Here is a 26,556-nt window from a genome sequence, read left to right as displayed (position 1 = left end):
GCAAGTGATGGACTGGCAGCCTGTTTACATGACTACTGAATGAACTGAAAAATTAAAACAAATCTAATATGTTTCAAGATCACAGATTCATGTAATTGCATTTTTATACATCTATACTTCCATCTTAAAAAACAAGATTAAGACAAACTTTATTTGGACTTTGAAAGAGCACATAAAGAGTGGATTTAAAACTAAAATGCTCATTCCACTGTGTTCAACTACAGTTAGTCTGCTGCAGCCTGTAGTTCTTCCATCAGTTCATATCCTGTTGCAGCTCATACTCAGGTCTATTCTCAGTAAACAGCTTCAGGTGGTCAGATGGTGGAGAGATGGCCCACCGCAGCGAAGCTGCTGTGTGGTTTCACTTGTGCTTGAGGCAGAGGCACAGCATATCTGTACAAAGTGATGTGAGACCAGATAGACTCAGGAGTTCATCAACATCAGCAGCTTGTTTAATACGTTTTTTTAGCAGTAGTGAAGTCTGTAGTGAAGCTGCTGCATGCGGTTTCACTTGTTGTGCTCAAGCGAGATGTGAAGGATATCTGTACAAAGTGACTTGAGATCAGAGAGACTCAGGGGTTCATTTATGTTAGTAGCTGCACACTAGTGTTTGATACAGTTTAGTTTTCATCAGAGGATGACTGAGTGTACACCTACTAGTCTCTCCTTCAATTTCAAGTGGCAAAAATGTGAAGTGAAACCAAAGCTGAGACAACCTGGTGGAAACACACCTGATCTATAAACCTGATTCAAGAGAACTGGTTTACGAAGCAAAATGTCACATAAAGTACAAAATAGACAGACTTAGGTTAGAAAAAAAAATCTGGTGGCAATCAAGTAAACATACTCTTTACTTACAGTAACTGCCAGTAGCTCAGGAATCATTTGTGTCTTTCTGTAGAAAAACTGTCTAGAAACTGTAGGAAAAAAAAAGATTTTTATTTTGCACAGCAGAAACTAAGATGGAGCCTGAGAAAAGAAATGTGTCAGTATTATTGTGGATTGAACTGACGTGAATTGTCTCTCAGACAAACATTTACCTATGAGTTTGCACACCTCTTGGTTTTCTGTGGTTTTGGTGACATTTCCTTTTAACTTTCTCGTGAAATTGTCCCTCCCTAACCCACAGACCGCCACCAACATTGCTGCTAACACACATGTCCTTTTCACCCTCCTCATACAGTTTACATGAAGGTCCAAGTCTCCGAATATCAGCTACTTCAACTAAGCTCAGTAAAAACAACTGGAACCCCCAGCAGTGTCACTTCTACGGGTTAGCCACCTCTACGTCCAAAGATAAAATGTGTGTGATTACATCTGGGCTGATTTAAACAATGGAAATATTCATGTAAAACAGTGAAAACAAGCACAAAACACAACAATTGTAAAGAGGATATAGATAATAAAAGATAAAATTCATAATTAAATCATCAGCCATCCTTAAGTTGTTATAATAACACCATAAAAATAAAAAACTAGCTACATGTGCATCTCTTATCAAAGGCTTGCTTGAGTAGGCCTACTGTAGGAGGGAGGTCGCTTTATCTTTTCATCTAAGCCAATCATTGATCTCTCCTGTATAAACTGTGATGATGTTGAGACTAAACCTTCCACTCAGGTAGGAAGACATCAGTAGTGCAAGAGAAAGGTTTTGCGCCACAATGAACGGACGACTAACTGCTTTGATTATTCTTAGCACAGTATGTAAGTGTGCAGTGTCCAAAGTGTGACAAAAATACCTGTGCAAACTGTTTTTGGCATTTTAGGCGAGGTCTGTGAAGCAGGTGTTTATGTTTTTTCATAAATCATGTTGTTTCATGTTGTAACTTTGTTTTTGTTTGTCTGATTTTCAGCTCCGAGTCAAACTGCAGAGGGTCCTGGCCTGATTTCTTTGACTGTGGTTGAAGTTGGTGGTGATGCGAACTTTCGATGTCCACTCACTAACTCGGCTGAAAGGCTCCACTGGTATAAGCAGCCTCTTGGACAAATACTCCAAACTGTTGCTACTGTAGTGAATGGCAAAGTAACATTTAAAGAAAAATCTGACCGTTTTACTATATCAACCAATGGGGATGGTCAGTATCGTCTGACCATTAGAAATGTCAGCAAAGAGGACGAAGCAACGTACTTCTGTCACGGTGGAGCAGGATATATACAGAAATTCTCCAATGGCAGTTTCTTGGCTGTGAAAGGTAGAGTATCTGATACTTTCTATTTGTGCTATAATTTGAATGAAACAGTTGAGCCTGTGAAATACCTGTGACGTTTTTTTTAAAAATTAAATCACACAGATCGTAAAGACCAGAAATCTGTCTACGTGAAACAAAGTCCAGAGTCAACATCAGTCCAGCCGGGGAAGTCAATGACTCTCCGGTGTTCACTTCTCAACAAGAACAAAGAAACCAGAGTCCAGTGTCCAGGTGAACACCATGTGCACTGGTTCAGAGCCGGATCAGGAGGATTTCATCCAGGATTCATTTACACTCACAGCAACAGGAGTGATGAAGAGGAAGAAAGGAGCTGTGACTACAGTTTGTCCAAAACTATACAGAACTCGTCTGATGCTGGGACTTACTACTGTGCTGTGGTCACATGTGGAGAGATCCTGATCGGTCCAGGAACTAAAGTGGAAACAAGTACGTGTTTACAGTTGTATCTAAATCCTAAATTATATGATGATTTCTTTAAGCTTTGTTAAAACATCCATGAAAGTATCTGATGATTATTAGTTTCTTGGTTTAAGGAGGTCAACTTAATTTAATGGGTAGCCATCTTGACATTTGAGACTTGATGCAAACACATTGAAAATGAACCAAATTTATTCATAATAGTTATATAATCAGAGAATAGTATGCATTATTTTGATTTGGCTTAATGTCTTATTGGAGACTGTTCAGATCCAGGATCAGCGTCGGACCCAGCTGTCATTGTTCTTGGAGGACTGTTGGCCTGCTGTGTGATGTGTTTTGGTCTCCTGATTTTCTACATAAATCAAAGGAAAGTTTGTGAACATTGTAAAGGTAGGTTCAACATTCAACTTCTAATTTTAGTTATGGTTTTGAAACGCACCTACAAGTCCCTGTGCTAGTGGGATTTGGGGACAGTGGTTGGGTCACAATATTTTCTAAACAACTTAATAATATAAATGTGTATGTTTGGTCTTGGAAGGTTGAAAATATGTTGATTCTCCATTATTATATTCATTCTTATGGCTGTGACAAACCATGAGGGAGACGCAGCTAGACAATGCAGTGCCAACATGTATAAAGGTTAGGGATGTCCCGATCCGATATTGATATCGGATTTACGTCCGATATCAGCCAAAAAAACGAATATCGGATTATATCGGACTGCATCTAAAATCTCCGATATAAACGCTCCGATAAAAGCAGTCTATTATTCCGCTCCAGCACTTCTGTCCCATGTGAATAGGTGACTCTCGTTCACACTCCAACACAGTAGGTGGTGGTAATGCACCTCAAGGGCCTTTCACACCGAACGCGGTATGCGCTGCGCCCACCGCGAGGTACCGCGCAGACAGGCGCAGAGTACCGGAAGCTACCCCGGAAGCGCGTGCGACAGAGCAGGAAGTGTTTTCTACACGGGCGCGCTTTTTCCGCTGGTTCCGACAAGCAGAGATGTATCTGTCGTCATCCCAAGAAAAAGCTCTGGCTTTAATGCTGGTAAGGAGGAGGAGGAGACGAGCAGCAGCAAAGGGAAGGGTGTGGGTCCACCCGATCCTCATGGCAAGGCAGGAATTGGGGGAGTACAGGCTCGTCCGGGAGCTGCGGTTTCACACCGACCGCTTTGAGGTGTACTTCAGGCTGGACAAGGAGCAGTTTGACCGCCTTTTGCAAAGAGTTGGTCCAAGCCTCAGGAGGATGAGAACGAACTTCAGGCAGCCCATCTCTCCAACTGAACGCCTGGCTATTTGTTTGAGGTGAGGTGATTTTTCATATGGCTGTAAATAAATAAATAAAGTGCCCTGATGGACACGTGTGTGTGTGTGTGTGTGTGTGCGCGTGTGCGTGTGTGTTGTGTGTGTGTGTGTTGTGTTGTGTGTGTGTGTGTGTGTGTGTTGTGTGTGTGTGTGTGTGTGGTACAGTACATACACAGACAGACACACACATAGATATTTACTTATGTCTATCTATATATCATGTCTATCTAGATATTATAATGACACCTAAATTTATTTTCAGATTCCTGGCAACTGGAGACTCATTCACCACCATTGCCTCCAGCTACAGAATGGGGATTTCCACTGTGGCAGGCATCGTCCCGGAGGTCTGCCAGGTGATTTGGGAGAGCCTGGTGGAGGAGTTCCTCCCTGTCCCAAAGGCGGCTGATTGGAGGGAAATAGCCCAGGGTTTCAGGGAGAGGTGGAACTTCCCCAACTGCTTGGGTGCCTTGGATGGCAAGCATGTTGTCATCCAGGCACCAGCAAACACAGGCTCGCAATTTTTTAATTACAAGGGCACCTATTCCATCGTCCTCCTTGCCCTTGTAGATGCGAGCTACCGCTTCCGAGTGGTGGATGTGGGGGCTTTTGGCCGCAGCAGTGATGGGGGCATTTTTGCTGCATCTGCTTTCGGGCGTGCTCTGCAGGAGGGGACTCTGGATCTGCCAGCGGATGCACCTCTACCTGGTGCAGAAAACCTGGGCCCCATGCCTCACGCTTTCGTTGCAGATGAGGCTTTTCCTCTCAAGTGAGTAAATTTCTTTTAATGGGTCATTAATTACTGACAAAGTAGTGCATTATTGTTTATCTAATTAATTATAAATTTACAACATGCTTTCACAATATTAATATAGTCACCATCTTGACAGTTATTTTTAAATATGTTAAATTTATTGAATATTTTTTTTGTTTTTTATTTTAGCATCATGTTAACATTTTTTAAAATTTCAATTGACAAGTAGTTTTGTTATCTTTTACACAGTTGTCTTTGATAATTTGTGTTTGTTTTTTTTCTTGTTCTTCTATTACAAGGAGGAATTTGCTACGGCCCTACCCTGGGAGAAACGTCTCCAGGTCTGAGAGGGTATTTAACTACCGCCTCTCAAGAGCCCGCAGAGTGGTGGAGAATGCCTTCGGGATCCTCGCTGCCCAGTGGAGGATCTACCACCGGGTGATTGGAGTGAACCCCAAAAATGTTGACTGGGTTGTGAAGGCCACTGTGGCCCTTCACAATTTTCAGAGGTGGAACTCCACACCACAGGCTGACTACATTCAGGAAGAAACTCAGCCCCCCCCTGCACTGCAGGGGCTGCGAAGGGTTGGCTCCAACCATGCCTCCCAAGATGCCCTTGCTGTGCGGGAGAAGTTCACCAGCTTCTTTCTCTCTGCTGCTGGTGAAGTGCCCTGGCAGAACAACCTTGCCTGAACCTGCCAACCTGACCCACACTCTCTTCTTCTGCTGCTCCAAAAAAGGCTCTTTTAAGAGCCAACCATTTACTACTAAAGAGCTTTTCCTGATTTTGATTAGTACTTAAGTTAATACAAGGAATAGACTGTCAGTTTATAAAGTCATCATTCTTTATATCAAAAGCATATCTGTACATAAAAAATATCTAGTAAAACAAAGAATTCTTTGCAATGTATTTCTCTGCAAAAAATATTTTATTGAACACTGTTGAACAGTAAATCTGGCTGTGTGTGTGTGTGTGTGTGAATACTGAACAAAAGAACTGAAAGAAAATAGAGTCTATGAAAATTCTGCGAGGTGAAGTGCCTGCAGGATCTCAATTTTAAACTGACTCCTCTTTTCATCTGGCAGGTTACGGAGGCGAGGAGCCAAGCTGAGGAGAAACAGCTCTTCCTCATCTGGCTTTTGGCTGAGGATCCCCATCACCTCCTTCTCAAAACCATCCCCCTCAATTTGCCCCTTTCTTTTTCCACCTCTACGTGGACCTGGGGGAGGAGGTCGAGGCTGACCTGCTTCAACAGGCGGCGCCGGCGGCGACAGGGAAAATGAGGTGCCTGGTGTGGACGCCTCATACTCCTCTGGGGGAACCACAGAGAGGTTGAGGGTGAATGTGTCCTCATCAGGATCCAGGGGGGAGTGGGAACAGGAACTGGGGGTCGGCGGGCCTGAGCTGGAGGTGGAGGGCCACGAATTGGGGGTGGGGGGGGGTGAACTGGGGGTGGAAGGTTGGGAGAGGTTGGAGGAGGTTACCCGCTCCACCACACTTGGCTCCAGAAAAGTCATAATAGTGAAGAACCTCCACACTGACCCTTCTCCTGCAGCTGATCCACTTTTTTTCTCCCTGACTATCTTCCTCTCCTTCATATAGCGGTCCCTTAAGTTCTTCCACCTTTTCTTTAGGTCCTCCACTGTAAGTAATGAAATGCATGTTGTTTTTTTCTACAATTAACTGTGCCTGACACTGTATGAACATCATTTTAAAAAATAAAATATGTTGTGTGAATAAACCTGTGAATATTGTGATTTGTCGAGGTCATAGTTATCTCAAAGAAATTTAAATAGAAAGCAACTGGACTTGGTTATTTGTCTAGGAAGACGTTTCACCTCTCATCCAAGAGGCTTCATCAGTTCATGTTCGATATGTTGTGTGAATAATGTATTTTCCCCCTCATTTTGATAAACTATTTGACTGGGAATTGTGTTTCCGTCACCCCTTCTGTTATCTACTTAATAAATGAATCAAATAGTCACCTAAATATTTCTGTATAGCCTATTCATTGTATAGCCTAGTAATAATGTACATAATTAAAACATTTTAAATGTAGTAAAGTGTGACCTTTTCATAATCATGTATAGGCTACCTGGTCCAAGAAAAGCATCTGTGGCAATGCTATAGCTAGCACATTTTAAGATATGATAAGATAATATTTTTAATGTTAAAACCTCTCTACAACTTTCAACAAACCTGACAAATTCATGGTGTTGCTGATCTCCCTCCATCTCTGAGATTTTTTATTTAGGTCACGGTAGACCAGGAGTCTTGTGTCCCACAGTTCAGGACACTGGGACACAGCATGAATGATTTTTTCCTCCATTGTTTACTGTCCAGTGTCCAGAACCAGGACACTGTCCAGAACCCCGCACTTTTTTTTAAATATTTTTTTTTCTTCTCTCCTTCTCTCCTATTGGACGCGCCGAGATGTCGTCACAGCGCGCTGTGCCCAGATTAAAAAATTTTTAATTCGGGCGCAGCGCGCCGCCGCGGCACGCGCCCACCTCGCGCGCCGCTCAGCTCGGCGCAGAGCCGTTCGCCGGTGCGCCGCGGTAGCACATACACAATGAATGGGTTTGCTGCCGCCTTCCGCCGCCTGCCGCGTTCGGTGTGAAAGGCCCTTTAATGTTGGTGCGCCGCCTGCCAGAGAAGAAGAGCGCCCGGCTCCAGCATGCAGAGATCACATGATCACAACAACAACAGCGTGTGTGCGACACACACACACACACAGACACAGGTGCATGGACAGGTCGCGCTTGCCCGCTAATAAACGGTAAATGCGCTATATTGCTCTAAAGGTCGGTGGTCAGATTCTTCTGGAGGAAGACCAGCTGGTCCACATGTTGTGCCGTGTTACGGTCAGGTTACGGTTCACACCGGGCGCGAGTAACAGTGCTAAAGCCAGCATTAAATTAACGATGCTAATTTCTGTTAGCCTGTCTATGGCGTTTTACATTATACGTTAGCATTAAGCTAGCGGGCTTTATGCTTAGTTGTGACACTGGCTGTGTGTTTTGAACGTTGTTTCAAACTATGTGGGTATGATTAAACATCTTTGATGCTTAAATATTGCTGCTTAATATATTGCTTTACTCCTCTTTTTATTTTATGTATGCCATTTTTACTGTAAGGCAGGCTATAATCTTCAATTTGGAGTGACAAATAAAACCTTGAAGCAAGAAGAGTTTGCCTTTTGTTTGACATTGATGTACATACAGTAATTCAATAACAGTTGTAAATAAGGTTTATTTTTTAATATTTTACAGTTCAAAAGTAAGCTCACTACTGTCTGTCCCATAGAAGAACATGACAGTGGCAGCCTGTCAGTCAGCAACAGGAGGATCTCCTTGGTATTAGAATTTGAAATATATAAATAATCGTTTTTTTTCACCACCCCTAATATCGGATCAATATCGGTATCGGGCCGATATTGAAGTCTGCAATATCGGTATCGTATCGGAAGTGAAAAAGTGGTATCGGGACATCCCTAATAAAGGTAGGGTTGGAAAAACGGTTTGAGTAGGTTGCATTTTGAAAATACACAATTCAAAGTACCAAGACCCTTTCCTCAGACTTCTGTCTGAAGCCACGCCTCCAGAGCGCAGGAACATGCAACACTTGTTCAGCGTTGGGTTCGCATCAAGGTGAAGACGCGAAGGTATCGCCCTTGTGTTGCGACCCAATGTGACCCCAATGTGAGCGATGCTGTTGCATGTCACAGAGCAGCATCGCTAACTTTCCACCAGCTTTTTCTCATGGCTCATTCATGTGAAAGAAAACACCATAACATCATGATAAACCACCTGCTATCCGGCTACATTGCCACCCACCAGACTTCAGTGTGGTACACTGGATTATCTTACTGGTGTTGTCTTTTCTGCGGTTATAACTTGAGTACGACGATCCAACTGACTTGAACGTGGTGTTCAAGATGATTGGATGCTATTTTTTTTTACAGGTTTGTCTGTTCCACAGGTGACTGACTTTTTTCATTTTTGTGAAAATGAATTCAGTTAATTGGTTGCAATGGGAGTGTGAAGAGGATTTCGAGCAATTTAGTAAAAAAAATCCTCCAGAATCAGATCTCCAACCCTACCTTTAAATTAATGGTACAACTCGATGATGAGGTCAATGGAGTAGAAGCATGCATGGATGAGTGAGAGGTTGGGTGTGTGTGTGTGGAGGGTATTGAATAGATAAGGGAAAAACACAAATATGCAAGGGAAGCCAGGAGGAGGTCTGAAGGGACTCTGGTGAGACAGCTGAGGTTTTATTACAGCAAAGAACTGGATACAGCAAATGAACTGGATGTCAGCTCTGCCAGTCAGCTACCTGCTACACTGTAATCAACTACTGTAATTCCTTGTATGCTGGTATACAGTCTATGGTATTGACGTGTTTATAATGTGCAGATTAAATGCAAAACACTGCTGCACCCCTGTTGATAGGGAAAAAGCGACAGCATCATATAACCTCTATTCTCCACATTTACACTGGCTTCCTGACAATTTTGGAATTCATAACTTATTGTCTTTAATTTCCTGAATGGCTTTTAAATACAATATTTTAGTTAGGTTTGATTTATATTCACTTCTTTTCTTTCTTTTATTGTATGTTTTTACCTGTATCCTATTTTATTTTATTGTTGTTATGTGTTTTATTTGTGTGTCTATGATGCACAGCACTTTGGTCAACTTGGGTTGTTTTTTAAATGTGCTATATAAATAAATATGTTGATGATGTTGTTTTTCTACAGGGGCAATGAGTTTCTCCCATCGTCGTGGACATGATAAGTCAAATGTGGATCAGTCAAATAATCAGGTAAATATGTGGTGGTTTGTTATTGTATTTGCTCAGACTAAAAATACTTTACCCACTCTTTTCTTATTAGACCAGGACATACATCATATAATGCTCATGGCACACAATGGGGATAGAATGTATCTTACAATATGATAAAGTTTAATGTGCATAAATTTAATTGTAATATCAATTATGTAAAGTCACTGTTCAGCCTTAATGACACTTATAGCAACAGTAAAAAGTTTAGATGTTCTAAGTTTACACTCTCAACTTGATCTCATGTTACAGCAGTGATATCTGAATTTACACACACATCATTATTGTTATTATTCTATGTTTGTAGGATGATGAGGAAAAGGTGGAGAACTATGCAGCGCTGGACTTTTCTACAAGGAGAGTGAAGAGAGGAAAGAAGAAGAAGAGGGAGTCACCTCAACAGTGTGTGTACTCTGATGTTAGAGCATATGACCACAACTAGCAACACCTCTCTCCACAGAGGTCTGTGTCTGGCCCTCTGCCACAGGGCATGTTCAGGGCAGTAGAGTGCAGGGTGGGTTGACTTATATTGTATATCAATTTGTTCAATTTAAAAATCATTTACGTAAAAGATCATCATTGGAGGCCACTGAAGAATCCATGTTTGCTTTTTGCTCTTTTATGAAATAGATACCGATACTGATCCCGTATAGCATAAATGTACATCTACAGTTTGTTCATCATTTTCTTACACTTTATGAATGATATTTTGAATCACTGACATCTCCTAATAACTGATTTGTAAATGATATTAAACTTAATATATAAATTCTGAATCTGTCATTTATAAAGTATACAAATACATTTATGAAACACATTCTAGATATTTATGAACATAAATTACCAATATGGGATGGATGCTTCACAAATGATGAATCAAGTCAACTGGACTTAGTTTTTGTCTTGAAGACGATTTTCCCCTTTTTCCAAGTGGCTTCATTAGCCAGTCTAGTCTGCACAAACTGAAGAAGCCACTGGGATAAGGGGCGAAACATCTTCAAGACAAAAACTAAGTCCAGTTGACTTGATTAAATTGCCTAGAGATGCCTTTTACCTGGACAAATGAGAATTTACACAGACTCAACTAATGCCCACAGTGTGTAGTCATGTTACCAGTGTTTATTTTCCACAATGATGGATAACAACGGAATGAAACCATCAGCGGTTCCCAAACTTTTTCTGCTGGGCTCCCCTTTGGCTGATGAGAAAAATTTCCGCTTTTGTCTACCGGGGACACACCGGCCGCCGGCCACAAAGCACCGAGAACCGGAGCCAGTTTCCTTTCGGCGCCGATGTTAACGGATTATGTCGTTCACACCAGCAGCCCCGCAGCCGACTCGTGCCCTGCAGCGATCATTTCGGCGTAGGGTCTGTTTTCAGTGCGAGCCGCGAGTGATCGTGTCACGCCAGACAGGAAGTCACACACAAAGAAACAATGAGAGAACCAGGTTGATTTTCAAAATAAAACACCACGATTGACAAATGCGATGATGTGAACGGAAAGGCTCTGGCTCGCACATGATTTTCATTCCGCAGCCGGTGTACCGCACGCCCCCCCCCCACTTTGGGAACCACTGCTGTATATGATCATTTATAAAACAGAAAGGTGAATTCAAGCCATGTGATTGGTTCTTAACTTTGGTATATTAAAGCTGTGCCTGGTAACAAATCACTCCACATCTGACAGTCTTAGTAAGAGAGGAAAAGGAAATGAAAAAGTGGGATTCGGGACTTGATGCGAGCAGTGATGTGAGCAGTCACAAATTTGAAAACATCTCACCGGATCGAGGAGTCCGTAGAAATATACACACATCGCTACACACACAAACTACACACACCCTCCACATAAGAGCACAAGTGGTGTACCTGACTGGTTGTCCTCACGGTGCAATTATTTTGTTTCACATCATGCAATAGTTGTCCAAATCATGTGCGGATGGAGTAAGGAATAAGGAATAGTTCACCTAAAATGCATAATGTAGTTGTATCTTCCTACAGTAGTCTGTGGGACAGTATTGGGTCAGTAATTTCATAATCCTTATTCACTAAGGTCAAGCAGCAGAAACAGCACAATTTACAATTTACAAAGTACAAATGGTGTTCTCTTCAATTTTCAGTATTCACAACCACAAGACCATTGTGACAGGAAGTGCTCTTTTGAGTATCTCTGATAACCAATCAGGAGCATTTCTGTGTTACATAAAGTACTGTATGTATGATCCCCTCCTTCACTCACTGAGACACCAATGTGGTCGTACCAAGAAACAATGTCAAAATGCTCCTGTTATGGGTTACACTGCTTGCTCTTCATCAAGTGTGTAAGTACTATCTAATTATGTTTATACAGTCAATTAAGAGCTGACAAGCAAAAGATAAATGTGTTGTTTACTATCTCATGTGTGAAATGTTTTGTTTAATTCAGATTCGCTGTTTCCAGTGATCTCAGTTGAGCTTGGTGAGCCGGTGACCTTCACATGTTCTCTGCCTACGACTGAGATAGACAACAGACAAGTCGGCTGGTACAAGCAAAGAGACGGAGATACTTTGAAATTAGTGACATATCAGACGTATAAAAAACCTGAGTTTACCCCAGAGTTTAACGATGCCAGATTCAAAGTAAATGATGATAAGAATTTTCTCAACCTGACCATAGTGAGGACGACTGAAGAAGATGAGGGACTGTATCACTGTACAGTCGTCATGATGTATGTTGGTGATCCTATGTGGAGTGGGACTTATTTGTTGATTAAAGGTAATTATATAATCTACTTTGGTGAAGTTTTGTAAATTCATTCTCGGATTTAAAGCTGCACTGTGCTAATGTTTAAGAAAAACAACTCACAGAGTTACTGAAGTTTCACATACATGAGGTGGATTTATTGTACGGTACCTCTAATCAGAGTTCCTTGTTTTAACTTTACAGCTCCTAATTTGCTAAATTTCAGCAGCATATAAAATCAAATTAAGGTTACCTTTGAAGTTTCACACTATGTTACATTTATAGGAAACATGTTAAAGTAGATGGGCAGATCTCTGTCAAGGCCAAACAACATGTACCAGACTTAAGAGAAAAAACAATCAAATTATGTAACATGTTCTTCAGTGGCTGATGTCCTTTCCCTCCACAACATTGTTCTGATCAATGAACAGACTAAACTATACTCCAGTGTTCCCTGAGGTTTTAAAATAATCTGTATTTACAGGAAACTCTGAGAAGACATCAAACTATGAAGTTGTTCAGCTGCCGACAGAGTCTGGTCCACACCGTCCAGGAGACCCAGTAACTCTGCAGTGTTCACTCCTCTCTGGCTCTGAGGACCAGACGTGTCCAGAAGATCACAGCGTGTACTGGTTCAGAGCTGGATCAAATATATCTAATCCTGATTTCATCTACACTGATGGAAATAAACTTGATAAATGTAACAAAACAGTTGACTCCTCGAGGAGCTGTGTTTATCACTTCACCAAGAACGTCAGCTCCTCTGATTCTGGGACTTATTACTGCGCCGTGGCCACATGTGGACAGATTTTATTTGGAAATGGAACAAAACTGTTTACAACCAGAGGTGAAATACAAAATAGTACGTCAACAGCATGTATTATGTGTCTCCTTTTCTATAGGAAATATTAATTAATTAAATTTTTATTATCTTTTTTTTAATTCTTTTTTTTTTTTAGAGGAAACAGCAAGTTGTGAACAGCAGTTTCTTCCGCTGGTGATATCAGTTTTCTGCCTGTTCATTTCTCTGATTGGAAACATAATTCTTATGTATCGTCAAAGACAAGTGAATGAACAATCTAAAGGTGAGTGTGATTGTCCTGGTCCAAAATGTTATTAGGGCGACGGGCAATCGCACCGGGCACTGGTCCCAACAGCTATGAAATAGCTGCAGGGACCAGTGCCCGGGCAAAGCCCGGGCACTACTGTTATTGTGTGGATTTTTTCTTATTAGTGTGAATGCTGGAAGCATTCACACTATTGTTATTCGGTTCGGCCATTTTCTGCCTTTCTTTGTCATGTAACTAGTCCTTCATACTTTGTGCTATTTCAACAATTCAAATATCAAAATGTTCAGCCTTTTCGGGACAGGTGTGCTATGTCTTTTCTCTTTTCAACTATTCATACTTTTTGCAATATTCAACTATTTCTGATTTTTTTTTCCCCATAGAGAATGCATTGGAACAGTCTTGAAACTCTTCAAATCTTCTTACTTCTTTCAGCCTTTAAAGCGTCCACATACTTTCAGCTAGAGACTTCATTCAAATTCTGAGCTGTAGACAAACTTCTAATGTATTCATCCTGTATGTACAACTTTTTCATAGCTTGTACCGTTTTTGAGATAAATCCTTTAAAAGCACATGAGGATTTCTGACAAATTTCACACTTTTCAATGAGTGTGTATGGGGTTGGGTCAGAGTGAGTGACATCATCGTTAGAGTGAGAGGGATCGAAAAAACATTCAGGATTTTTTCTGGATAAATTGCCAGCACGGCCACAAATTAAACTCTAGACACATGATTTCCTCACCGGTTTGTACCACACTTGTCGTGTCTCATTTAATGTGCTCAAAACAGCAGACAGACTTACAGAATTGTCTCAGTGAGCCTAATTGTCCAGCTAGACCCGCTCCAGTGGCTCATCCACTTCAATAGAAAAGTAGGAGCTGATTTTTTTAGAAAAGCAGAAATGCCCCCCTTTTCTACCTTGCGACCCTGAGAAAAGTTTTTGCCCTACAAACATTTAATGCACATCAATGTGCTCAGGAAGGTCTGCTTGCCCAGATGGTCAGGAGGACCACATTCTGATAAGAGTTACGGTTCTCTTTTACTGGGCTGTTTTCGGAAGCTGCTCAGAGCACAAATCTCTCTGCTCTGCTCTGCTCTGTGTGCAGTTGGTCCAGCTGTTGGGGCCAGCTCGTTATCAAAGTCTATAAATAGAACAGGTGCAGCCTGGCCGCTCGTTAAGATGTTTTTAAACACAGCCCCACACACACACATGATAAACCAGACTGACAGAGGATGTCCACGCACAAACACAGGCATCACACTCACACAGACAGACACACACAGACACTCACACACAGTCACACACACACACACATACACATACACATACACATACACAAACAGACAAACACACAAACACAACACTGTTCCACACAGTAAAATGTAAGCATGGTAGTCGCCATGGTAAGTTCTGAGGGCAGGCTGCCAATCAATCAGATCATTAGGGAGAGAGGAGTTTTGTGGCGCTTAACAGTTTTACTTTCTGCACATGTACACGCAGACAGAGAGACCGTCAGACTCACACACCCAGACACACACACACACACACACACACACAGGTTTTCAGCTCAAATTCATCAGGCTCTCAATTATTTTATACTTTTGATGTAAACATCTCCAACAATTTATATTTTTCTCATGAATTTAAGTTCAGACGTTTAGTCTTTCCAACTCTATTAAAGGGATAGTTCAACATTTTGGCAAATTGGCCCATTGCCATAATCGCTATAGTCATAGCAGTAGGTTCGTTACCTTTAATTGTAGGTGTAAGCTATTTTCAGTACGGCGGAGCGCAGCAGCTGGCTGCTCAGAGCTACGCTATGGAGGCTAACGGAATTTCTTGGTTTCCCTCATTAAACTCATCAAATTCAACATCCCAAAACTCCACAGCGCTTTTGTAGACAAGTTGTGACCTGCACAACCACCACGCTATGAGATAATGACGGAACGATACGAAACGGAGCCGTTTTCGAGGTAAATACAGGGTAAATACGGAGACTGCTTGCTGAAAAACTGTCCCTGAACGCAACGCGCATCAGCGGTTTTGTATGCATTTACCTCGAAAACGGCTCCGTTTCGTATCGTTCCGTCATTATCTCATAGCGTGGTGGTTGTGCAGCTCACAACTTGTCTACAAAAGCGCTGTGGAGTTTTGGGATTTTGTATTTGATGAGTTTAATGAGGGAAACCAAGAAATTCCGTTAGCCTCCATAGCGTAGCTCTGAGCAGCCTGCTGCTGCGCTCCGCCGTACTGAAAATAGCTTACACCTACAATTAAAGGTAATGAACCTACTGCTATGACTATAGCGATTATGGCAATGGGCCAATTTGCCAAAATGTTGAACTATCCCTTTAATAGTAGTACAATTACAGGTGGAGCCAGGACATAGGATGCAGCTTTTAACATGTGTCCTATCTATCTATCTATCTATCTATCTATCTATCTATCTATCTATCTATCTATCTATCTATCTATCTATCTATCTATCTATCTATCTATCTATCTATCTATCTATCTATACCCCTCCCTATTTTTTAACCCCTCTGTCTCCTTTCTTTCTTTCTTTCTTTCTTTCTTTCTTTCTTTCTTTCTTTCTTTCTTTCTTTCTTTCTTTCTTTCTTTCTTCTACTCCTTCATTTGTATTTTACGTAACTTTTTATATCCTTCCCTCTCTATCCATCCATCCATCCATCCATCCATCCATCCATCCATCCATCCATCCATCCATCCATCCATCCATCCATCCATCCATCCATCCATCCATCCATCTACCTCTTTCTATCTGTCATCCCCCTCTCTCTTTTTCTTCTTTCTTTCTTTCTTTCTTTCTTTCTTTCTTTCTTTCTTTCTTTCTTTCTTTCTTTCTTTCTTTCTTTCTTTCTTTCTTTCTTTCACTCCATTTCTGTCTTTTTACTTGTTTGTTTGATTCTTTCTTTCTTTCTTTCTTTCTTTCTTTCTACTCCTTTTCTCTTCCTTTGTTTTTACTCCATTTCTTTCTTTCTTTCTTTCTTTCTTTCTTTCTTTCTTTCTTTCTTTCACTCCATTTCTGTCTTTTTACTTCTTTGTTTGTTTGTTTGATTCTTTCTTTCTTTCTTTCTTTCTTTCTTTCTTTCTTTCTTTCTTTCTTTCTTTCTGTCCTTTTCTTTTTTCTCTCTTGTTTCAATCTTTCTTTCTTTCTTTCTTTCAACAATTTCTTCAGCTCATTCAGCATTGCTTCCAGCATTCACACCATTTCCATTCTTGGAAATGTTTTTTCTAGTTAGGGTGAATGCTGAAAGCATTCACACTATTGTTATTCAAATCTTTATTATTAGTGTGACTGCTGAAGCAGTCACACTATTGTTCTTCTGTTTGGCCATTTTCTTCCGCCTTTTTACGGTCTTCTTCTAGTCCTTCATACTTTGTGCTATTTCAACAATTCATATATCAAAACGTGCAGCTTCTTTTGAACTTTATCGGCATTACTTTTCTCTTTTTAACTATTTATACTTTTTCAAATATTTAACTTTTTCTGATTTTTTTCAGCTTTATAATGTGTGTGTATTGCGTCTAACGAGCAGAGCCAGAGTGGTGTCAGAGTGGAGAGAGGCAAAAAAACATTCTAGAGTTTTTCTGGCTAAACTGTCAGCATGGCCACAAATTAAACTCTAGACAAATTATTTTCTCCAGTTTTGTAGCCACACTTGTCTTCTGGCTAAAATTCTGGTCAAAAATGCAAAGAGACTTAGATAATAATTTTAAATATTTTTTAAATGCAGCCAGGGAGCTCTCTGCTCTCATTAAGCTCAATGCATTTTTTTCACATCAGCAGGAGAAGGAGCTCAACTTTGTAACTTGCTGTTAAGTGCTTTTTAATTCATTTTAATTCACCAAAAAATAGTCACAGGTCACAAAAAAGTCCTCTTCTTACTTGGTGTGGCTAAATTATATTAATTTATTTTAGTTTTAAGCATCATTGAAAAATCTCACATTCATAAAAGTCTCAACCTCTCTTCTTGACAACTCCTCTGTAGTGTAGGGGTTAGGGTAACTGCCTGCCAACTCTAAGGTCACTGGTTCGAATCCAAGGGAAGAATTCTTGTTATGTTATGTTGAATTCTGCTCTCCTCCCCTGCCTTCAATTGGTTACAGGTGTTTGTTATCTCCTTGATTACTCGTACCAGTTTGCAGCACATCATCACATTACAATGAATGACAACAGTCTTGAAAGCAGTGTGCTCTCTGTAGCCGAGTGGCAGAGTAAAGGTTTAGTGATCATATGGTCACGGGTTCGATTCCTGCCTCAGTCATTTCACTTCATTGCTTGACTTTTGATTCCAATTATTCAGCTGTCATTGGACAGTCTTTGATTCCTCATAGTATAAAGCTCATTGTAACTCAGGTTCTCTGTGGCCATATGGTTAGTGTGTTAGGTGTTGTGCTATTTCAACAATTCATATATCAAAACGTGCAGCTTTTTTTGAACTTTATCGGCGTTACTTTTCTCTTTTTAACTATTTATACTTTTTAAAATATTTAACTTTTTCTGCAAATTAAACTCTAGACAAATTATTTTCTCCAGTTTTGTAGCCACACTTGTCTTCTGGCTAAAATTCTGGTCAAAAATGCAAAGAGACTTAGATAATAATTTCAAATATTTTTTAAATGCAGCCAGGGAGCTCTCTGCTCTCATTCAGCCCAATGCTGAGAATTCTCCACAACTCTGTCTGAAACATGCTTATGTCTGTGCTCTCTGTGGCGAAGTGGCAGAGTAAAGGTTTATTGATCATGAGGTCATGGGTTCGATTCCTTACTTTTTTTTTTAAGCAGAAGCCAGTGATCCTCTTATCAAAGGTTTTCTTTACCCCTCACATACTGTCTCTGTCTGTAGCCTAGTGGTTAGCTTGCTGGTCTGGAGACCTGAAGGTTGCTGGTTCAATTCTTGCCTCAACAACAATTATAGTGAATTATTTTCCCAGTTGTCCTCTGTTGACTTCTGATAACTTGCTTCATGTTGAAACTGCTGCTCTCAGCCTGAAATTCACAGAAATTTTCATTCTAAGTCATTCAAGCTTGACTCTCAAGCTTTCTTGATGTTGACAGTGTGCAGATCATTAACAGACAACAGTCTCTGCAACTGTGTGTGCACCGTGGCCTAGAGGCAGAGTGGAAGTCTAATGACCATGAGGTTGTGGGTTCGATTCCGACCTTGGTCAAACATTTGTATGGTGATCACTGCTTGCACTATTTGCTAATTCTGCAACAGCGTTCAGTTGCTATCAGCAGTCACACCATTTCCATTCTTGGAAATGCTTTTTCTAGTTAATATTATTATTAGGGTGAATGCTGAAAGCATTCACACTATTGTTATTCAAATCTTTATTATTAGTGTGACTGCTGAAGCAGTCACACTATTGTTCTTCTGTTTGGCCATTTTCTTCCGCCTTTTTACGGTCTTCTTCTAGTCCTTCATACTTTGTGCTATTTCAACAATTCATATATCAAAACGTGCAGCTTTTTTTGAACTTTATCGGCATTACTTTTCTCTTTTTAACTATTTATACTTTTTCAAATATTTAACTTTTTCACAAAAAATCTCACATTCATCAAAGTCTCAACCTCTCTTCTTCACAACTTCACTGTAGTGTAGGGTTAGGGTGGATGCTTGCCAACCCTAAGGTCACTGGTTCGAATCCAAGGGAAGAACTCTTGTTATGTTATGTTGAATTCTGCTCTCCTCCCCCGCCTTCAATTGGTTACAGGTGTTTGTTATCTCCTTGATTACTCATACCAGTTTGCAGCACATCATCACATTACAATGAATGACAACAGTTTTGAAAGCAGTGTGCTCTCTGTAGCCGAGTGGCAGAGTAAAGGTTTAGTGATCATATGGTCATGGGTTCGATTCCTGCCTCAGTCTTTTCACTTCATTGCTTGACTTTTGATTCCAATTATTCAGCTGTCATTGGACAGTCTTTGATTCCTCATAGTATAAAGCTCATTGTAACTCAGGTTCTCTGTGGCCATATGGTTAGTGCTCAGCCTGAAATTCACAGACATTTTCATTCTAAGTCATTCAAGCTTGACTCTCAAGCTTTCTTGATGTTGACAGTGTGCAGATCATTAACAGACAACAGTCTCTGCAACTGTGTGTGCACTGTGGCCTAGAGGCAGAGTGGAAGTCTAATGACCATGAGGATGTGGGTTCGATTCTGACCTTGGTCAAACATTTGTATGGTGATCACAGCTTGCACTATTTGCTAATTCTGCAACAGCGTTCAGTTGCTGTCAGCAGTCACACCATTTCCATTCTTGGAAATGCTTTTTCTAGTTATTAATTAGGGTGAATGCTGAAAGCATTCACACTATTGTTATTCAAATCTTTATTATTAATTAGGGTGAATGCTGAAAGCATTCACACTATTGTTATTCAAATCTTTATTATTATTAATATTATTATTATTCTTACTTCTTCCCTTTTTTGGCCCTTAACTACTTGTTCATACTTTCTACTATTCAAACAATTCATATATCAAAACGTGCGGCTTCTTCAGGAGATCATTGGATGTATTCAACTTTTTCATATCATTCATACTTTTCAAAATATTCAAACTTTATTGAAAAATTTTTCCCCATAGGAATACATTGAATCGGTCTTCAAACTGTTCAAATCTTCTCCTTCTTTGAACTTCAACTGCTTCAACATACTTTCACCTACAGACTTCATTCAACTTTTAAAACGTTCACAAAACTTTCAAGTATTCACGGTACATTCAACTTTTTCATATCTTCTACCATTATTGATCAGTACCCTTCAACTGTTCATGATAATTTTTTGACAAAATTCAAATTTAACATGCAAGTCAATGGCACGGAATTTTCAGAGCTAGAGTGGTGATGACATCAGCTAGAGTGACAGAGGTTCAAAAAATCCTCTGACACTTTGCTCTCTAACCTGTCACCACGGCCACAAATTTCACTCTGGACACATAATTTTCCCCCACTTTGGTAGACAAACTTGTCCTGTGTCTCACAGTGTGCTCGAAAACGCAGAGAGGCTAACAGAATTTAAACTCGGAGCCTCTAAGTGCAGCCAGTTCCCTCTCTTCCTCTCATTGACTCCCATTGTAAAGTAGGAGCAGATTTTCTGAGAAAAGCAGAAATGACCTCCTTATCTTTCCTGCGACTGTGAGAAAAGTTTTTGCCTTACAAACATTTAATGCACATTGGCTCGCTCAGGAAGGTCTCCTTGCCCCAATAGTCATGACCACATTCTGGTAAGAGGTACGGTTCTCTTTTCAGAGGCTGTTGTTCGGAGCTGCACAGAGCTCAAATCTCACTGCTCTGCTCTGTGTGGTGCAGACAGAGAGAGAGAGACACACACACACACACACACACACACACACACACACACACACACACACACACACACACACACACACACACACACACACACACACACACACAGACAGAGAGACACACAACCACAGAGACACACTGGCTTACAGCTCATAATCAGCCTCTAAATGAGTTCATATCTTTGAGGGGAATTTTTAAACATCTCTAATAATTTATTTCTCTTACATACATTTCAGTTTATTCTTGTAATGGAGATTTCAGGATTTGGAGCTTCTTCATGTCCTGACTTTCCTCTTTAACCCTTTACTTTGAAGGACTTGAACTTTTTCTCATTAATTCCAACAATTCAGACCATTTAAGGACTTTCACATTTTTCATTTATGAATGTATATCTTCACACTCTTTTTTTAAACGTATCTTAAACAATTCTGGCATCATTTAGTCTCTTTCTTTCTTTCTTTCTTTCTACTCCCTTTCTCTTTCTTTTTACTTCATTCCTTGTTTCCTTGTTTCTACCCCATTTCTATATATACCCCAGTTCTCATAATGGATATTTCAGGATTTGGAGCTTCTTCATGTCCTGACTTTAGACTTTTCCACCTTCAATCCTTACATTTTACTTTGAAGGACTTGGACTTTTTCCTCATTAATTCCAACAATTCAGGCCATTTCTCAACCATGTAAGGAGTTTCATATTTTTCATTTATAAATTTATATTTTCACACTATTTTTTACACTTAAACAATTCTGGGATTTGCATCCATTCCCTATCATTCAGTCTCTTGCTTACAAGTTATACACTTCAGGTATTGCTTCATTTTTATACATATTTGTTCAACAAATACTTTCAAGCTCTTAATATATTTATTCATTTGAGTAGTAGTAGTAGTAGTAGTACTTTTCCATTTTTTCCATTTTTTGTGGTTGGATTGTCCCTATTCTAGCTCAGGGTTGTGGATAATTGAACTTTAAAATTTGTTAAATCTTTAAACAAGATCAAAATGTTTAGAATATTAATAATGTGATAACCTTGTCCTAGATTTTGAAGATTAGCCATCCTATTACTAGAGGCGCCTCTAATTCATTAGATCTGTATGACGGCCAGTCGGCCTGATGGGTGTTGGTCTATTTAATTATGATGAAGTGTCTTTGACTGTTTGTATGCTTTGGTTTTGTACAAGATGGGTTTTGATGTATACATTCCCTTTACCATGTGACTCACCATGTGACCCTCGGGGGCAGGTTTAAAAACGGGGCGTCCTATGTGTATGAGTTAGTCTGATGAAGAGCTATGAGCTCGAAACGTTACTATTGATGTGCTAATAAATCTGCACAGAAGGGAGCTGATGTGTGCGGTCTCCTCTTTTTGCTTTTCATTTGAGTAGACCTATTTTTTCCACACCAATCTTCAAAAATTCAAGCAATTTTCCAACATCCTTCTTATAAGTTCTTCTTTTTAATTTTTTTCTCACCTATTTCAGATTTCAACCATTCAACTGTTAAACTATAAAGATGCAGGATTTCTACATTTTCCTCAAACTTTTTATTAACATGTTTAACTTTTACCCTTCAGATATGTTGTAGTTATTCTGCCCTTTAACGGATTGTAACTACTTCTATATTATTCTACTTTTACACTTCAGATATTGTTTCATCTATATTAGTAATGGTTCAAGAAAAAAATCTCTAACTGTTTTAAATAACAACAAATGCATCCATTCCATATCATTCAGCCTCCTGCTTACAAGTTATACTCTTCAGGTATTGCTTCATCTTTATTTATATTTGTTCAACAAATGCTTTCAAGCTGTTAATATATTTATTCATTTGAGTAGACTGAAATGTTAATTTTTTCACACCAATCTTCAAAAATTCTAGCAATTTTCCAAACATTTCATACAAATTCAACGTCCTTCTTATAAGTTTTTACTTTTTAATCTTTTCTCACGTATTTCAGATTTCAACCCTTCTACTCTTACATGCTCGACTTTTAGCCTTCAGATATGATGTAGTTATTCTAACTTATCCTTACCTTTAAAGGATTGTAACAACTTCTATATTATTTTACTTTTATTCCTCAGATATTCTTTCATATATTAGTGATGGTTTCAACAATGTTTTCAAGCCACCAGTTTTAAACTTGTTTGAGTAGACTCAAGCTTTTCAATTCATTCATACTATTCTTCATTAATTCAAGTAATTAGCACCCATTTCATACATCCTCCATCTTTCATCTTCTACTTTTACTATTCAGATATTGTTTAATCTACATTAGTAATGGTTCAAAAATGTTTTCAAACTGTCAGTTTTAAGTAAATCCGAGTAGACTTCAGACTTTCAATTTCTTCATACTGATCTTCAACAATTCAAGTAATTTCAAACCATTTCATACTCTTCATATATTGTTTCATCTCTTCAAGATTTCTTCAGCAGTTTCTTAACTTAATTCAGCATAGTTTCAACAATTTATTCAGCTCATTCAGCTTCCAGCTTCCAGCATTCACCCGTATTTCCTTCAGGAAATGCATTTTCTAGTATTATTATTATTCTTACTTCTTCCCTTTTTTGGCCCTTAACTACTTCTTCATACTTTCTACTATTCAAACAATTCATATATCAAAACGTGCGTCTTCTTCAGGAGATCATTGGATGTATTCAACTTTTTCATATCATTCATACTTTTCAAAATATTCAAACTTTATTGAAAAATTTTTCCCCATAGGAATACATTGAATCGGTCTTCAAACTGTTCAAATCCTCTCCTTCTTTGAACTTCAACTGCTTCAACATACTTTCACCTACAGACCTCATTCAACTTTTAAAATGTTCACAAAACTTTCAAGTATTCATGTTGCATTCAACTTTTTCATATCTTCTACCATTATTGATCAGTACACTTCAACTGTTCATGATCATTTTTTGACAAAATTCAAATTTAACATGCAAGTCAATGGCACGGAATTTTCAGAGCTAGAGTGATGATGACATCAGCTAGAGTGACAGAGAGTCTAAAAATCCTCTGACACTTTGCCTCTCTAACCTGTCACCACGTCCACAAATTTCACTCTAGACACATAATTTTCCCCCACTTTGGTAGACAAACTTGTGCTGTGTCTGACAGTGTGCTCGAAAACGCAGAGAGACTAACAGAATTTAAACTGGGAGCCTCTAAGTGCAGCCAGTTCCCTCTCTTCCTCTCATTCACTCCCATTGAAAAGTAGGAGCAGATTTTCTGAGAAAAGCAGAAATGACCTCCTTATCTTTCCTGCGACGGTGAGAAAAGTTTTTGCCCTACAAACATTTAATGCACATTGGCTCGCTCAGGAAGGTCTCCTTGCCCCGATAGTCATGACCACATTCTGGTAAGAGGTACGGTTCTCTTTTCAGAGGCTGTTGTTCGGAGCTGCACAGAGCTCAAATCTCACTGCTCTGCTCTGTGTGGTGCAGACAGAGACAGAGAGACACACACACACACACACACACACGCAGACAGAGAGACACACAGACACAGAGACACACTGGCTTACAGCTCATAATCAGCCTCTAAATGAGTTCATATCTTTGAGGAGAATTTTTAAACATCTCTAATAATTTATTCCTCTTACATTTCAGTTTATTCTTGTAATGGAGATTTCAGGATTTGGAGCTTCTTCATGTCCTGACTTTCCTCTTTAACCCTTTACTTTGAAGGACTTGAACTTTTTCTCATTAATTCCAACAATTCAGACCATTTCTCAACCATTTAAGGACTTTCACATTTTTCATTTATAAATGTATATCTTCACACTCTTTTTTACACGTATCTTAAACAATTCTGGCATTTGCATCCATTCCACATCATTCAGTCTCTTTCTTTCTTTCTTTCTTTCTTTCTTTCTTTCTTTCTTTCTTTCTTTCTTTCTTTCTACTCCCTTTCCCATTCTTTTTTACTTCATTCCTTGTTTCCTTGTTTCTACCCCATTTCTATATATACCCCAGTTCTCATAATGGATATTTCAGGATTTGGAGCTTCTTCATGTCCTGACTTTAGACTTTTCCACCTTCAATCCTTACATTTTACTTTGAAGGACTTAGACTTTTTCCTCATTAATTCCAACAATTCAGGCCATTTCTCCACCATGTAAGGAGTTTCATATTTTTCATTTATAAATTTATATTTTCACACTATTTTTTACACTTAAACAATTCTGGGATTTGCATCCATTCCCTATCATTCAGTCTCTTGCTTACAAGTTATACACTTCAGGTATTGCTTCATTTTTATACATATTTGTTCAACAAATACTTTCAAGCTGTTAATATATTTATTCATTTGAGTAGACCTATTTTTTTCCACACCAATCTTCAAAAATTCAAGCAATTTTCCAACATCCTTCTTATAAGTTCTTCTTTTTAATTTTTTTCTCACCTATTTCAGATTTCAAGCATTCAACTGTTAAACTATAAAGATGCAGGATTTCTACATTTTCCTCAAACTTTTTATTAACATGTTTAACTTTTACCCTTCAGATATGTTGTAGTTATTTTTAGTTATTCTGCCCTTTAACGGATTGTAACTACTTCTATATTATTCTACTTTTACACTTCAGATATTGTTTCATCTATATTAGTAATGGTTCAAAAAAAAATTTCTAACTGTTTTAAATAACAACAAATGCATCCATTCCATATCATTCAGCCTCCTGCTTACAAGTTATACTCTTCAGGTATTGCTTCATCTTTATTTATATTTGTTCAACAAATGCTTTCAAGCTGTTAATATATTTATTCATTTGAGTAGACTGAAATGTAAATTTTTTCACACCAATCTTCAAAAGTTCAAGCAATTTTCCAAACATTTCTTACAAATTCAACGTCCTTCTTATAAGTTTTACTTTTTAATATTTTCTCACGTATTTCAGATTTCAACCCTTCTACTCTTACATGCTCGACTTTTAGCCTTCAGATATGATGTAGTTATTCTAACTTATCCTTCCCTTTAAAGGATTGTAACAACTTCTATGTTATTTTACTTTTATTCCTCAGATATTCTTTCATATATTAGTAATGGTTCAACAATGTTTTCAAGCCACCAGTTTTAAACTTCTTTGAGTAGACTCAAGCTTTTCAATTCAGTCATACTATTCTTCATTAATTCAAGTAATTACCACCCATTTCATAAATCCTCCATCTTTCATCTTCTACTTTTACTATTCAGATATTGTTTAATCTACATTAGTAATGGTTCAAAAATGTTTTCAAACTGTCAGTTTTAAGTAAATCCGAGTAGACTTCAGACTTTCAATTTCTTCATACTGATCTTCAACAATTCAAGTAATTTCAAACCATTTCATACTCTTCATATATTGTTTCATCTCTTCAAGATTTCTTCAGCAGTTTCTTAACTTAATTCAGCATAGTTTCAACAATTTATTCAGCTCATTCAGCTTCCAGCTTCCAGCATTCACCCGTATTTCCTTCAGGAAATGCATTTTCTAGTATTATTATTAGGGTGAATGCTGAAAGCATTCACACTATTGTTATTCAAATCTTTATTATTATTAATATTATTATTATTCTTACTTCTTTCCTTTTTTGGCCCTTAACTACTTCTTCATACTTTCTACTATTCAAACAATTCATATATCAAAACGTGCGGCTTCTTCAGGAGATCATTGGATGTATTCAACTTTTTCATATCATTCATACTTTTCAAAATATTCAAACTTTATTGAAAAATTTTTCCCCATAGGAATACATTGAATCGGTCTTCAAACTGTTCAAATCCTCTCCTTCTTTGAACTTCAACTGCTTCAACATACTTTCACCTACAGACCTCATTCAACTTTTAAAATGTTCACAAAACTTTCAAGTATTCACGGTATATTCAACTTTTTCATATCTTCTACCAT

At 38.9% G+C, this 26,556-nt stretch overlaps 2 protein-coding genes across 2 annotated transcripts; both read left to right on the top strand.

Moving 5' to 3' along the window:
• The first annotated feature begins 1,661 nt into the window (after positions 1-1,661).
• On the top strand, positions 1,662-10,052 carry LOC146960576 (uncharacterized). Its single transcript, XM_085772262.1, has 6 exons — positions 1,662-1,704; positions 1,854-2,192; positions 2,292-2,636; positions 2,889-3,020; positions 9,458-9,522; positions 9,848-10,052. The coding sequence occupies exons 1-6, from the start codon at positions 1,662-1,664 to the stop codon at positions 9,980-9,982; spliced, it is 1,059 nt and encodes a 352-aa protein (XP_085628388.1). The 3' UTR covers positions 9,983-10,052.
• A 1,757-nt stretch (positions 10,053-11,809) lies between these two features.
• On the top strand, positions 11,810-13,344 carry LOC146960575 (signal-regulatory protein beta-2-like; the record flags this gene model as incomplete). Its single annotated transcript, XM_085772266.1, has 4 exons — positions 11,810-11,858; positions 11,963-12,292; positions 12,744-13,106; positions 13,219-13,344. Coding segments are annotated over exons 1-4 (862 nt in total), but the record flags the coding sequence as incomplete, so codon positions are not given.
• Between the last annotated feature and the right edge of the window lie 13,212 nt (positions 13,345-26,556).

Source organism: Trachurus japonicus, unplaced genomic scaffold (genome assembly GCF_045865225.1).
Source record: "Trachurus japonicus isolate A0001 unplaced genomic scaffold, Traja_1.0 AP030214.1".
Classification (NCBI taxonomy): Eukaryota; Metazoa; Chordata; class Actinopteri; order Carangiformes; family Carangidae; genus Trachurus; species Trachurus japonicus.
Note: the sequence above shows the minus strand (reverse complement) of the source record. Positions and strands in the feature narration are given on the sequence as shown.

Bases quoted from the DNA above. Each gene is read 5' to 3' on its own strand.
- LOC146960576 (XM_085772262.1), top strand. From the start codon at position 1,662: ATGAACGGACGACTAACTGCTTTGATTATTCTTAGCACAGTAT. The intron at 2,193-2,291 runs GTAGAGTATCTG...TAAATCACACAG, and splicing joins CAGTTTCTTGGCTGTGAAAG to ATCGTAAAGACCAGAAATCT. The intron at 9,523-9,847 runs GTAAATATGTGG...CTATGTTTGTAG, and splicing joins TGGATCAGTCAAATAATCAG to GATGATGAGGAAAAGGTGGA.